Source organism: Gadus macrocephalus, chromosome 2, assembly GCF_031168955.1.
Source record: "Gadus macrocephalus chromosome 2, ASM3116895v1".
Classification (NCBI taxonomy): Eukaryota; Metazoa; Chordata; class Actinopteri; order Gadiformes; family Gadidae; genus Gadus; species Gadus macrocephalus.
The window spans coordinates 19,943,980-19,958,783 of record NC_082383.1 but is presented as its reverse complement, the minus strand read 5'-3'; the positions used below and the strand labels follow the sequence as shown (position 1 = coordinate 19,958,783).

Genomic DNA, 14,804 nt, shown 5'->3' with positions numbered 1-14,804 from the left:
CCTCCGCATCACTTCAGCGTTGCAACAGAGAGGGGGAAACAAGCTCAGATTCTTCACTTCTCTTGAGTTTCTCCTGCTGGCCTGTGAGGGATGAATATCAACTAAATCAATTTTGGGGAAAAAAGACACTAACGACTAGTAAAGGTTCCCGTGTCTGGACGAGCAGATGACCCTGGTGAGGTTCATTCTGCCATGTGTGCCTGTGTTGCAGTTTCACTTCAGTTCTTTGGTTTCTCGTTAATCGTCGTGCTGCCACCCGAAACCTGGGTCACCCCCCGACCCCCTCCCCGATCCCGAGTCCGACTCCTCCCCATCGTCACAGCACCACAACGGTCGTTTTACCGGGTGAGATCTGAAGCCCCCGCCAGAATCACATCAACATCAGTTTACAGTGAAACACTGCCCCCATCTCCCCTCCTCCGGACCCCCTGGCCTGGTCTACAGGCCAGTGGTTCCTCCGGTTCCCCAGGTGTGGTTCCTCTGGTTCCCCTGGTCTGGTTCCTCTAGTTCCCCTGGTCTGGTTCCTCTGGTTCCTCTGGTTCCTCTAGTTCCCCTGGTCTGGTACCTCTAGTTCCCCTGGTCTGGTTCCTCTAGTTCCCCTGGTCTGGTTCCTCTGGTACCTCTAGTTCCCCTGGTCTGGTTCCTCTGGTTCCTCTAGTTCCCCTGGTCTGGTTCCTCTAGTTCCCCTGGTCTGGTTCCTCTGGTTCCTCTAGTTCCACTGGTCTGGTTCCTCTAGTTCCCCTGGTCTGGTTCCTCTAGTTCCCCTGGTCTGGTTCCCCTGGTTCCCCTGGTCTGGTTCCCCTGGTTCCCCTGGTCTGATTCCTCTGGTTCCCCTGGTCTGATTCCTCTGGTTCCTCTGGTTCCGCTGGTCTGGTCTACATGCCGGGCCTCTGATCACATTCCTTGTACATACCAGCGGGGGTGGAGCGGTGCACTGATAATATATATACATCAAGGAAAATAAAACAGTCTTTATCTTGGCAATCTGGTTTGGATTTTGTCTCGTGCCTGGGTTTATGTCAGTTAATTATATTTAATTATATTTAGAGAATGTATGTCATATTAAATAACATAACTTAGAAGGGTCGAGCCCTGTTTTTCTCACCCCTTATTGCCGTTTCCATTCAGTTGGTCTTGATTTACTCCCTCTGAGCACCGGTGATGTTCTGGGCCACTAGTTAGAACCTAAAGGAGAACCAAACCCAGACATGGCTTGTCATATTGTTAGACCCTTGACCCTTGTGTCATGTAAACACAACAGGGGTTATTTAGTTGCAGTGGCCAACAGCAGCAAAGCTCTATTTGCTGACTGCTACTGAGACATTCTGATCTGTTCATTTAAACTCTTAATTTATTTAATTGGTCAACTATTGATGTAGCATCTGTTAATTGGATGATTATGTGTCCAATCCAAGCTATCTGATTTGGTGGGCCTGAGATCTACAGTGGAATAAATGTGAGCCACACATGGATGTTACACTGAAGGACTTTATTGAAACCTGGGGAAATATATATATATAAAAAAGACTCACCATTACGTTTGGCCTAAAGAAAGCATATTCAAATTCAGTGTTCAGCCAGAGGACCCTTCAATTAATGCAACTAAAAACTACTCTTATGTATACAACTAATACATACACTAAAAAAGCTAAAAAGAAAGTAAAGGTTTGATTACGTTTAGCAGGTTACCATTCCAAATGAAGGTTTTTTGATAGAATATACAAAAGTAACAACAGGTTTCATATCAAACAAGTTAACTAAGGAACCTACCTTTTGAAACACCTAAAGGCAAAAGCCACACCATCAACTGAAAACCCGACTAAACAAGTTGATCGTAGTGGCTAACTTCACCCCCATCAGTACCAACCATCAGAGAACCAAGCTCCCCTCTTCGGCTGCCAAAACACCTGGCTCCCATTGATCAAAAACACACATGAGTTCAGTCTGAAAACATGTCGACTTTCACTAAACCCAACTATATTCAACATTGCTACTCTAGCTAGCCCCTCCAACTAAACCTTAATATGCCACTCGCTCATCGAACACGATTACAGAGCGATCCGTAACCTTCGACAACAGACTGGATGAGGACCAGACCTTTCTAATACATGCTGTTCGCCGGGAACCGCCCACAGGAAGTGACACGTGCGGGGTGCGAGTGTACAACCACCTCCACACGCTCACTTCCTGGTGGGGGCGGCAGTGGGGGCCGGCGGGGGGGCGAACTGGAAGGGGGAGTGTCCCATGAGGCCCATCCTCGGCTGGGTGGGGGTGAACTGCTGGGCCATCAGGGGCTGGGGGCCCGCCAGGGGCAGGGCGGGGCCCACGGCCCCCCCGCTGGTCACCGACGTAGCGCCGGCCCCGGAGCCGCTCTGGTACGAGGGGAAGGAGGAGCCAGAGCCCTGGCTCCGCCCCCCGTCCCGGTCCCTGTAGGAGGAGCCAGAGGAGGAGGCGCGGTCGGCGTCCCGGCTCCGCCCGACCCGCCCGAGGCTGCTGCTCCCGCCGCCGCTGCCCCGGCTGTCCTTGGACCCGCCCCCCGCCCCCGGGCGCATGCGGCGCTCGCACTCGTCCTGGTACATGAGGTTGGGGTTGTCGGCGGAGGAGCCACCGAAACGGGAACGCCCCCCTGGAGACGGACGGAGGAGACAAGGTGATCTGGGGCGCTGCAAACAGCCGTAGTTAGCGTAGTTATTGATCGAAAAACCTCAGAGTATATCGAGAGACAATACGATTATTTAGCGAAAATTGCTAACTTTATTATTTATCTAAATATACTTAAGTCTTTATCTAAATGTCTCTGTTTATCAAAAGACGTATTTACTTATCAAAAGACGCTCAAAGTTTTGATCAATCTAAACATGCAAATCCTATACGTTTATCGAAAGCTCAAACGTATCAACCCATCGGACAAGGGATTCCGCGTGAATCGGCGCCGACAGGAAGCAGGAAGTAACCACGCCCCTCACCTCCACCTCCGCCGCCGCCGCCGCCACTGGAGACCAGCTGCAGCAGCTTGGGGCTGACGGTCTGGCGCGCCTCCTCGAGCACACGGACCAGCGCGCGCGCCTGGCGGAGGTTCCCCGCGGTGAAGAAGGTGTAGGCCGTGCCTGTGTTGGTGCTGCGCGCCGTGCGCCCGATGCGGTGGATGTAGTCCTCCGACGAGTTGGGGTAGTCGTAGTTTATCACGAACTTCACGTCTTCCACGTCTTGGGTGGGGGAGAGAGAGAGAGAGAGAGAGAGAGAGAGAAAAACGAGTTGGAACGAGGTGGAGCTGATGCCGTCACAGAGGTCAGACATGTCATGTACTGGAGTCGGCTTCTGGTTGATTATCGACAGACAGCTGCTTCTAAAGCCTCACTTACCTGCTGGTCACCAACCAAATTACTCATTTTCACTCAACATGCCAATTGTGATTTACAAAATGTAGTTAAATACGATCTACCAAACCAGACAAATTAGGTATTGCCACAACATAGCGGGTCTCAAACTGAAGGTAGACTGCGTGGATGACTAGGTGGATGGCGTGGGGACGTTGTGAACTAACCAGAGGTCTGTTTCTTATTACAGTGCGGACTAGGGCTCAGGAAAACCACTGCAGATCGGAGGGAAAGAAACAAAAAACAAAACGTCCCCCGTTTCCACCGAGGCGACGGAGGCGGGCACAGGGAGGTGGAGGTGGGGGGTGGAGTGGACGTACTTACCCTGAGTTCCTAGCTTTAGAGCTGCCCTGACCGTTTGCCCTCCTAGCCCCCTCCGGTGGTGAGAGAGGGGACTGCAGGGGCGGAAGGAGAGTGGACCAGACCAAAGCTCCTCCCCCAAACCCCGCTGTCCGTCCTCCACCAATCACGAAGGCCCTGGCGCTCCGGGTGCGGTCTGCTTACCACACCCCTCTTCTTCATTGGTGGGCGGGGCCAGCTGACGGAGGGGCGGGGCTTAGGGCCAGGGCCAATCTAACGGGGGCTAGTGATGAACTTGTCGGTTTGGTAATGGCAGGCCTGGTGAAATATAACAGGAGACTGTGGGGGGACGATTTTTGGTGGTGGTGGGGGGGGCTGGCAGTGCACCCAAGAGCCCAGGGTTCCAGTGCAGTAACAAGAAACAGACACTAGGGGGAGGGGGGATGGGGGTTTGTTGCGCTCTGCCCCTTTAAGGCCACCACTCAGGTGGCTTCTAGAGGTGTGAAGAACATGGGGGGGAGGGGGAGTCGATAATTCGGCGCAGCTTGACTACAACTCAAGACTTGAGGAGGACTTAGTCCGTTTGCCAAGAGCTCTTAAGGTAAAGAGGCTTCAAGGACAGACAGTCAGGGGTCCAAATAGAGGGAGAAACAGAGAGGAAAGAGGGTTAGAAAGAATAGCGGTGGGAGGAAGGAGGATCGGGAATACAAGTTAGAGAGGAAACATCAAAGATCTACAAGGACGCAGACTATAGGAAGGGAGGGAGTCTAACAGAGAGAGAGAGGAGGTGAGGGAAGAAGACAGAGAGGAGGAGGGGAGGGAGAGTAACAGAGAGAGAGGAGGAGGGGAGGGAGAGTAACAGAGAGAGAGAGGAGGAGGGGAGGGAGAGTAACAGAGAGAGAGGAGGAGGGGAGGGAGAGTAACAGAGAGAGAGGAGGAGGGGAGGGAGAGTAACAGAGAGAGAGGAGGAGGGGAGGGAGAGTAACAGAGAGAGAGAGGAGGAGGGGAGGGAGAGTAACAGAGAGAGAGGAGGAGGGGAGGGAGAGTAACAGAGAGAGAGAGGAGGAGGGGAGGGAGAGTAACAGAGAGAGAGAGGAGGAGGGGAGGGAGAGTAACAGAGAGAGAGAGGAGGAGGGGAGGGAGAGTAACAGAGAGAGAGAGAGGAGGAGGGGAGGGAGAGTAACAGAGAGAGAGAGAGGAGGAGGGGAGGGAGAGTAACAGAGAGAGAGAGAGAGGAGGAGGGGAGGGAGAGTAACAGAGAGAGAGAGGAGGATGGGAGGGAGAGTAACAGAGAGAGAGAGAGAGAGGAGGGGAAGGAGAGTAACAGAGAGAGAGAGAGAGAGGAGGAGGCGAGGGAGAGTAACAGAGAGAGACGGAGGTCAGTGAGGAGGAGGTGAAGGAGAGTGCCTAACAGAGGAGTCTTCTTGAGGCCGGGACCCCTGCCAGCCAGGACCAGACATGACGTCCACCAGGGGGAGGCTCCACAGCCGGGGGGGCGTGGGGGCCGGAGGAGAGGGGGGCCGGACGAACGGGGGCCCGGCGGCTCAGCCTGTCTGTCTGTCTTCAACGCACCACCGCAGCTGGGGACTGACGTCCAATCAAAGTACAGCAGACCAGAGTAGGACTGACCTCTGATCAGAGTGGAGCCCTCACCAGCCTATGAGAAGCCCTGGAATGCTATTAGCCTATTGGAGTGATATTAGCTGGAATCAGACTAGCCCTGTGTCTGAAGGGCCTATCAGAGTAGCCCCGTGTCTGAAGGGCCTATCAGAGTAGCCCCGTGTCTGAAGGGCCTATCAGAGTAGCCCTGATTCTGAAGGGCCTATCAGAGTAGCCCTGTGTCTGAAGGGCCTATCAGAGTAGCCCTGCGCTGAAATGTACCTCTTGAATCAGGGCCAGGCTCTAACTGGCCTATCGGGGGAGCTTTAGCTGCTAATGGCCCATCAGAGGTGCCCTGTGTTCTGTTATCAGAGAAAGGCTGTAAACAGATTAGCTCTGCTTCTTAAGCGCCCATCAGGGTATCAGAATAGCTCTCATCTGTAATCGGACTAGGTCAGTAGCTCAGCTAAAATCAGCATATCAGAGTGGCCCTGATCTGGGGTCAGCCTATCAGAGTGGCCCTGATCTGGGGTCAGCCTACCAGAGTGGCCCTGATCTGGGGTCAGCCTATCAGAGTGGCCCTGATCTGGGGTCAGCCTACCAGAGTGGCCCTGATCTGGGGTCAGCCTACCAGAGTGGCCCTGATCTGGGGTCAGCCTATCAGAGTGGCCCTGATCTGGGGTCAGCCTATCAGAGCGTCTCGCAGCTGCCACCAGCCTATCAGAGTAGCTTCAATGTGCCGCGGGCCACAGTGAACTCCGACACGCTGCCGTGGTCGTGGTGCGTCAGGCCGGCATCGCCCCCTCGCCCCCCCGCTCAGCAGGGGGCCGGCGACCCCTGACCCCCAGGGCAGGGGCCCCCAATTTAGAACCCAGGGGGCAGCCCTCGCTCAATCCCCCCCCCCACTCGCGTCCCAGGCGGTCCTGGGAGGGGGGGGGGCTCTGGGCTTTCAGTGGAGATGGCCCGGTCTGGGATTGATTAGCCAGGCCGTCTCTCTCCCCAACTCTGGATTCGATTAGTCATGCCTAGGTCCGGCCGCAGGCTCCGAGGGCCTGTGCGCTTCTAGTTGCCGGAAGAGAGACTTGGAAACAAAAAAACAAAAATAAAAAAACGAAAGGAAACAAATGAACACAGAATTAGGTCAAGGACTGGTCACTTGGTCGGGGGCTGCATCGCGGCTAATGGATACAGCTCAATGAGTTAAGGTGCTTCAACGGGGTAGTAACTATACCCCATAATACTCACTAGGCTGGACCTTAGCCCTGAGATCTGTCGGGGAGTTGGGCTCAGTGTGGACTCATGCAACAAACACTCTACTGTTGTACATCCTGTCTTCATGTGTGCATTCAGTTATACTGCTCCTGTTGTAATGACATCATTCTATATGATTATTTAGAATTGTCTAATTGTTCTTCTGATCGGACTCTGGGCCTGAGTGAGGCTGCACCCCTGTTGCACATTGATTAATCATTGTGCAGCAGGTTGAACCAGCCATCACCACACACACACTCAGGGAGAGATCTCCTGCACGGCAACATGGAGGACCAGGTCAAGTATCAATGTTCATCCACTTTTCCAATAAACCGGTTTATTGTATCTCTCTGCGTTGAATGTGGATTAATAAAGCGAGTCTTGTATGCATCCTATGGTTATTCAAAGTTCAAAATTCAAAAGCTTTATTTCTCCAACATGTTGCCATTTTAGAAAATGGTCTTTGATTGAAGGCAGTCTGTTCTCTAGTTGTGTGTATGTGGTGCTTGTTTATGCTAGTGATGGTCAGTGCTTGGCCCTTGGTTCTAGGAGTCTCCTTACTGTACAGAAAGTGATATATTGTTGTTTCTCTTTCTTCTGACAAATGCACTTGGTGTAAGTTGTTTTGGATAATAGCGTCCACTCAATCCCTAAATGTAAATGACCGTCTGTGTGCATGAGGGCTCTCTGTACTGGAGGAGAGGTGTGCTCGGGGCCGAGGTCACCTACCCAGACCTCGCGACGCCACGTCTGTCGCGATGAGGATGGGGGCTTTCCCGCTCCGGAACTCTGCAACACACAACGCGTTCTGACATCACCGTCTCTCCGTTACCGTTTGGTCCGGGCGTTGAAATCAATTTCCGCCTTTGACATACTTGGTTTATGCCTCTGCCAGGCAACCTCGCGTGAAAAAGTAATCGTTATAAAGAGAGCTTTAGAGATTATGGGATGTCAAAGCTGTACCTTTGAGCACCCAGTCCCTCTCCGGCTGGGTCTTGTCTCCATGGATACACATGGCAGGCCAGCTGGAGGGCAGACAGACAGACAGACGGTCAACCAACGGATCAAATGTACTGTTAACCGTTTCCCAGGTTAACCATTGCTCTTGTACCGTGGATTAAAAGGGGAAGGAAGGTGTTGTGGTGCAGCTGCTGGACTCCCATCTGAAAGGTTAGAGGTTCGATCCCCAATAACCTGTATGCATCCCTTAGCACGATTCACCTTAACCCCTACCTGCTCCTTAAAGACATGCATCTAAAATCTGTGCTAAAACAACTAGTACAAAGAGGTTTGTGTTTAGCTGGTTGTGTAACATTATTCACACATTCATACCAACAGGCCACATATGCCATTGCCAATTAAAGAGGCTTCTTTCTCACGCTAAGGAGGGATCCGGAGCCTAGGGAGGCGTCCAGCTCATACAGGAGGCCATTCATCATGTGTCAATTCTAGAGATACGAGCGGTCAAGATGTTCGAGAGACCCAGAAGCTCAAGGCCACAAGAACAAGTGTAATTCCCGCACATAACATCAAACAAAGTTGCAAGGCCAACACATAGCCGCATGGGACAGCGTAAAGACACATACGGGTATCCAGGGGGCGGGAGTTCAGCACCATGCTTAGCCAATCAGAGCACATAACTGAGTCCACGCCTGCCCAGTAGATAAGTCACAACACACACACAACACATGAACGCTCCAGGTAACGCATCCTTCAGATGCCCTACTAAGTGTATCTCCACGCGTGCCCATACAAATCTCCTCCTTTTGCTTCATAGAGAATAGTCCAAAACTTTACCAAATAAAGTGAGTTAAAGCGATCCTGACTCGGCAGACTTATTCCAAAAGAACACAGCAGTTACTAGCACAAAGAGGTTTCTGTTTATCTGGTTACTAGTACATAGAGGTTTGTGTTATCTGGTTACTAGTTCATTGTGTTTATCTGGTTACTAGTACACAGAGGTTTGTGTTTAGCTGGTTACTAGTACAAAGAGGTTTGTACTTGTTACCGACCCGTCGCGTCTCATCCTGCGGGTGAGGTCGTCACAGCGCTTCTTGGTCTCCACGAAGATGATGGTCTTGTTCTCCTTCTCCTCCGTGATCTCCTCCATCAGCTGGAACAGTCTGAGCAGCAGGGGGAGAGTTGGGAATGAGTCGTACATACACTAGCTCCCGCTCCTTAAAGGGATAGCGCCAAGCTCAGCTAGTTGCTAATCTAAGAGAGTCCTGCTTCATACGCCTGTTGAAAACACAAATACTGAGACAATGATGTCAAAGGTCAACCTTTTCCACGTTTTTTTTATGACACAGCATTAATGTTGCAGACCAAAATATTTCAGTATACAGTATACTGTTTGAGAGTCATTGGGGATAATAAGTTCTGCCTTTAACAAGCGCAGCTCCACCTCCACTGCAAGATCACCTCCATCACATCGACATCACCTCCACTACAAGGCCACCTCCATTAGAACACCACCTCCACTACAAGGCCACCTCCATTAGAACACCACCTCCACTACAAGGCCACCTCCATTAGAACACCACCTCCACTACAAGGCCACCTCCATTAGAACACCACCTCCACTACAAGGCCACCTCCATTAGAACACCACCTCCACTACAAGGCCACCTCCATTAGAACACCACCTCCACTACAAGGCCACCTCCATTAGAACACCACCTCCACTACAAGGCCACCTCCATTAGAACACCACCTCCACTACAAGGCCACCTCCATTAGAACACCACCTCCACTACAAGGCCACCTCCATTAGAACATCACCTCCACTACAAGGCCACCTCCACTAGAACATCACCTCCACTACAAGGCCACCTCCATTAGAACACCACCTCCACTACAAGGCCACCTCCATTAGAACACCACCTCCACTACAAGGCCACCTCCATTAGAACACCACCTCCACTACAAGGCCACCTCCATTAGAACACCACCTCCACTACAAGGCCACCTCCATTAGAACACCACCTCCACTACAAGGCCACCTCCACTAGAACACCACCTCCACTACAAGGCCACCTCCATTAGAACACCACCTCCACTACAAGGCCACCTCCACTAGAACACCACCTCCACTACAAGGCCACCTCCACTACATCAACATCCTCTCGTACTTGCGGTCCTTCTCGTTCTCCGTGCAGACGTCTACGATCTGCAGGATGTTGTGGTTGGCGCTGAGCTCCAGGGCGCCCACGTTGATCTGGACGTAGTCCCGCAGGAAGTCCTCCGCCAGCTGCCGGACCTCCTTGGGCCAGGTGGCGCTCCACATCAGCGTCTGTCTGTCGGGCTGACGAGGGCAGGAGGAGGGAGGGTCACTGGGGGCCCTCGTCCCTCCCTAAGCGCCCAACGGGCCCTTACTCTACCACCAACACCAGGCGTGATGGTAAAGGGACTGCATTTATACACTGCTTCTATAACCAGTTGCCCCTCAAAACGCTGCGCAATACTGCCTACCTGCTCCCGACAGCTACCTCGGCGGGAGCAGGTAGGGCGAGGCGTCTTGCTCAGGGACACCTCGACACTCAGCTTGGAGAGAGCTGGGGCAACCGTCTGATAGACAGTCAGCCCGCTTTACCTCTTGAGCCAGTGCCCAGGTTCAATATTCATTACAAGCCATTTCAAAACAGAAAGCGTCCGCCCAGATATAAAAAAACGAAAACATCAGTGATTGATTAAGTATTCTCTCCCACATGTATTCTCCCTCAGTATAGCTGGGATTTAGGTGATCTGTACCCGGATCTGGTCCACGATCTTCCTGATCTGCGGCTCGAAGCCCATGTCCAGCATGCGGTCGGCCTCATCCAGAACCAGGTAGGTGCAGCGCCCCAGGTTGGTCTTCCCCGACTCCAGGAAGTCGATCAGCCTACCGGGCGTGGCGATGCAGATCTCCACACCTGTAAGACAACGCCTGATTGGACCTGTGCCGAGTGTTTCCTTCCCTGAACCAATCGGATGCGGGCACAGAATGTAGGCGTTCTGGTGTGCTGTGTCCAGACTTCAGATCAGGACACGGTAGTAACAGTCACGTATTCATCCGGTCATTTAGCAGAGGCCAACTCACAGGTAACAATCAAGACATACGATCAATATTGGAGCAACTACGCAACTACACAACTACTGTTGCCCAACCGTTGGTCGTTACCCCCCACCCCCCTCCCCCTCTTTCACACTTATTGTATGTTGTACGTCCTGACACTTAAAAATAGTAATTAGCATCGTGTAGCATCTTATCCTAAGTATCTCTGTTGCATTACGGGGAATGAGTTTCTCAACAACAACCGCAACAACCGAGTTGCTCAGACCGAGTGCAGCTGAGTGAACGCTTAGAGGAGAGTCATGCAGACCCCAGACCAGCCCTGGCCCTCACCTCTCTCCAGGTCCCTGATCTGCGGGCCCTTGGGGGCACCTCCGTACACGCAGGTGGACTTGAGGCGGGACGTCTTGCCGTACACGGCGGCCACCGTCTGGACCTGCTGGGCCAGCTCTCTGGTGGGGGCCAGCACCAGACACTGAGGGGGGGGGGGGGGGGGGGCACAGGAGTGTCACCACGGGAAGGGGAGGACACCGGAATAGGAAGAGGAGGGACCACAGCAGGCAGGAGAAGACATTACAACCGGAAGGGGAGGAACCAAAGCAGGAAGGAGAAGACATCACAACAGGAAGGATAATACAACACAACCGGAAGGGGAGATCCAAAACAGGAAGGGGAGGAACCAAAGCACAAAGTAGAAGACATTGCAACAGGAAGAAGAAGACATCAGAACCGGAAGGAGAAGACACCAAAACAGGAAGGAGAAGACATCACAACAGGAAGGAGAAAACATCACAACAGGAAGGGGAGGAACCAAAGCAGGAAGGAGAAGACATCACAACAGGAAGGGGAGGAACCAAAGCAGGAAGGAGAAGACATCACAACATGAGGCAGATAACGGGAGTTCTGGTGACTTACGATGGGTCCGTCTCCCCGCTCCAGGTAGGGCTGGTTGTTGATGTGGACGATGCCTGGGAGCAGATACTGGGAGGGGAGACCAAGAGAAAGGGCTATGGATGAAACCCTGTTCAACTTGGGACATTGTTTACCCAAAAACAGTACGTCGACAGTCGCAAACCAACCGTGTCTTTTGTTCGACATGCTGTACATCCCATACAGTCCTCTTATTGCATCCCTAGTGGTGACCTCCATTCATAGACCTCTGATCAGCGCTATCTGTTACATGTATTGATCATCCCTAGTGGTGACCTCCATTCATAGACCTCTGATCAGCGCTATCTGTTACATGTATTGATCATCCCTAGTGGTGACCTCCATTCATAGACCTCTGATCAGCGCTATCTGTTACATGTATTGATCATCCCTAGTGGTGACCTCCATTCATAGACCTCTGATCAGCGCTATCCGTTACATGTATTGATCATCCATAGTGGTGACCTCCATTCATAGACCTCTGATCAGCGCTATCTGTTACATGTATTGATCATTTATCTCGATTGCAGTCGGCCTACAAGCCCCAATGTTTACTTCAACTCCAGTTTGTGGATATTTTTCTTTGTCTAGGTCTAGGTCTTACCAGCAGGGATAGGCTGTGTTCTCGGTCTCTGTCTAGGGCTAGGCTGTGGTCTAGGCTGTGGTCTTGGTCTAGGTCTCACCAGAAGGGCTAGGCTGTGGTCTCGGTCTAGGTCTCACCAGAGGGGCTAGGCTGTGGTCTCGGTCTAGGTCTCACCAGAGGGGCTAGGCTGTGGTCTAGGCTGTGGTCTTGGTCTAGGTCTCACCAGAAGGGCTAGGCTGTGGTCTCGGTCTAGGTCTCACCAGAGGGGCTAGGCTGTGGTCTCGGTCTAGGTCTCACCAGAGGGGCTAGGCTGTGGTCTCGGTCTAGGTCTCACCAGAAGGGCTAGGCTGTGGTCTCGGTCTAGGGCTAGGCTGTGGTATAGGTCTAGGAATAGGTCTTCCCAACGGGGCTAGGCTGTGGTCGAGGCTGTGGTCTAGGCTTTGGACTAGGCTGTGGTCCCGGTCTTACCGCTAGAGTCTTCCCCGAGCCGGTCTGGGCGACGCCCACCATGTCTCTGCCGCTGAGGGCGAGGGGGAAGCCCTGGGCCTGGATGGCAGTGGGCTCCTTGAAGTTCTGCTGCAGCATCACATCCATCACGTGCTCTACACAGAGGAACACACCAGGAACACATCGGAACACATCAGGAACACACTGCATCAGCACCGCTCACCCCTCTAAACACAGGAACACACTCCGTCAGTACTGCTCACAACACTACACACAGGAGCACACTCCGTCAGTACTGCTCACAACACTACACACAGGAGCCCCTGGGTTCACACACACGGTGAGTTCTTACGAGGAAAGTGCGCCTGGCTGAAGCTGGTGACCGGTTTGGGACAGCCGGAACCACGGACGGTGATTTCCTTCTTGCTGCGAAACTCCTCCAGTTCATACTAGAAAACACAAACAACATTTAGGTTCAAACGTAAATACACGTAACATAATGGAGGCAAAGGGACAACATGCATGTTAAATACATACGTCATAACAACATCATACAACAAAGTGTTTTTCTGGACTCTAAATCCAACGTTCTATACTTTTTATCGACCACGTAGATGAAATAACCTCACACCTCAGTTTGGAGTACCCTCCACCGTAAGGGGAAAGATAATAGAAAGAACCATCCACCATCACACTTACCCCGTCTCAGTGGTTTAACCCAAGACAACAGAGCCGATAGTGGCCGATGGTTGAATCCTGGTTTCCCTCGGGAGAAACCAGGGTATGTAAATCAGGCTTTGGTTTTTACATGACAGTAAGTAAAGTTAACCAGGTTACCAATCAGAGTACCTGACTGTCATCCACTTTGTTAGTGCTGAACACACAAACAAATTGTATTCACATTGTAGTTTTGTTGAGCGTGTTTGCTGTAAAGTGATACCTGGCTCATCCGCTGAACATCCAGGTGTTCTTTGTAGAAGTCCTTCTCGAACTTGGGGAGCACGGACAGGTCCCATTTCTTCTTCCGCAGGCGGTCCCCGGGGTTCCCGAACTTCCGGTTCCCAGAAGACCCGCCCCTGCTGGATCCATACCGAGGGCTTCTAAGGGGATTCAAAATGTTCCAACATTTTAATCGCAAGGAATATTGTTTGGCATCTTCACAGTGACTGTTTGTTGTTGTCATATGCCTACTACCGTTTATTACTAATACTAATATTAATTAACGTACTTTATTCAGAATAAAAATAGCAAACGTCTACTAGCATGGTTGGTTGGTTAAAGTAGGCCGAATACGCTAGTGGATTAAAGTAGGCTAGCGACCCATTCTGCTAAAGTGGGCTATCGCGCTAGTAGCAGGCTAGCACGCCAATGACATGGATCTACTCACCCCCTGTCCCGTCCACGGTCCCGATCTCTGTCTCCATACGAGCCTCCCATCGTGTAACGGATATGCTTTTTCACCTCTAGAGTAAATATGAGTCAAAATAAGTAGTAAACAAAGACTGTAAACACACGAGCAGCAGTCAGTTCTGCGAGGAGTCTTGTTATGGAGGAATAGCCTCGGTCACTAGTCCTACGGGGAGTCTTGTTATCGAGGTATAGCCTCGATCACTAGTCCTATGAGGAGTCTTGTTGAGTTCTAGCCTCGGCCACTAGGCCTAGGAGGAGTCTTGTTGTTGGGGTATTGCCTCGGTCACTAGCCCTACGAGGAATCTTATTATCGAGGTATAGCCTCGGTCACTAGTCCTACGAGGATTCTTGTTGAGTTCTAGCCTCGGCCACTAGGCCTACGAGGAGTCTTGTTGTTGAGGCCTAGCCACGGTCACGTCTTGACTCTCCGATACGTAAACAAGACTAACTTTTAATGTTACAATACGGAAAACGAAAAGACAAGCTCCGCATTACTTTAAATAGGACCCGTAGTCCTGCATCGCATAGTCACATTAACCGCTTGTTATAGTTAAAGTATTAAATAGAGGTTGTTGTGGTTGTTATTGTACCTGTACAGTACAGCGAGCTGCCTGGGATGACCTGGAAGCCCCGCCCGCAAGAAGAAAACGTTGCATAGCATCTGGTTATCTAACTAACTTATTTGCATGCCCCAGGTTGACATATTTTACAGTACAAAACGCAAACTTGATTCTTAAAGTTCCTCAAGTATTTTTACTGATCCAATCGCCTGATTAAAGTGTTTTATTAGTTGACATGTACAATAACCAGTTCCCACTACCGCCCTCTGGTGGTTGTTATGCTACTTTGGTCTACT

The 14,804-nt window shown here is 51.6% G+C and overlaps 2 protein-coding genes across 4 annotated transcripts in view; one reads left to right on the top strand and one right to left on the bottom strand.

The window, feature by feature from the left end:
- The window catches only part of LOC132469832 (ADP-ribosylation factor-binding protein GGA1-like), an 11,905-nt gene extending 11,664 nt beyond the window's left edge, over positions 1–241 (top strand). Inside the window, 1 exon segment of the mRNA XM_060067922.1 lies at positions 212–241. Within this exon segment, the coding sequence (XP_059923905.1) occupies positions 212–241 (30 nt within the window).
- Positions 242–1,468: 1,227 nt separating this feature from the next.
- On the bottom strand, positions 1,469–14,744 carry ddx17 (DEAD-box helicase 17). 3 transcript variants are annotated; one of them, XM_060044801.1, is made up of 14 exons: positions 14,444–14,744; positions 13,926–14,001; positions 13,479–13,638; positions 12,891–12,987; positions 12,560–12,693; positions 11,494–11,559; positions 10,912–11,053; positions 10,278–10,438; positions 9,659–9,831; positions 8,540–8,650; positions 7,491–7,552; positions 7,257–7,316; positions 2,967–3,206; positions 1,469–2,626 (listed from the first exon to the last, which is right to left on the bottom strand). In XM_060044801.1, the coding sequence occupies exons 2-14, from the start codon at positions 13,973–13,975 to the stop codon at positions 2,181–2,183; spliced, it is 1,902 nt and encodes a 633-aa protein (XP_059900784.1). In that variant the 5' UTR covers positions 13,976–14,001; positions 14,444–14,744; the 3' UTR covers positions 1,469–2,180. The 3 variants fall into 3 exon arrangements, with proteins under 3 accessions (XP_059900784.1, XP_059900774.1, XP_059900796.1); XM_060044791.1 differs by having other exon boundaries at positions 14,539–14,743; XM_060044813.1 differs by lacking the exons at positions 13,926–14,001; positions 14,444–14,744 and adding an exon at positions 13,238–13,294 and having other exon boundaries at positions 13,479–13,619.
- Between the last annotated feature and the right edge of the window lie 60 nt (positions 14,745–14,804).

Excerpts from the sequence above, each read along its gene's own strand:
- ddx17 (XM_060044801.1), bottom strand. The coding sequence starts at position 13,975 with ATGGGAGGCTCGTATGGAGACAGAGATCGGGACCGTGGACGGGACAGG. Across the intron at positions 13,639-13,925 it reads GACCGTGGACGGGACAGGGG|AAGCCCTCGGTATGGATCCA; the intron begins GTGAGTAGATCC and ends GAATCCCCTTAG. Across the intron at positions 10,439-10,911 it reads GATCAGGGACCTGGAGAGAG|GTGTGGAGATCTGCATCGCC; the intron begins GTGAGGGCCAGG and ends GTTGTCTTACAG.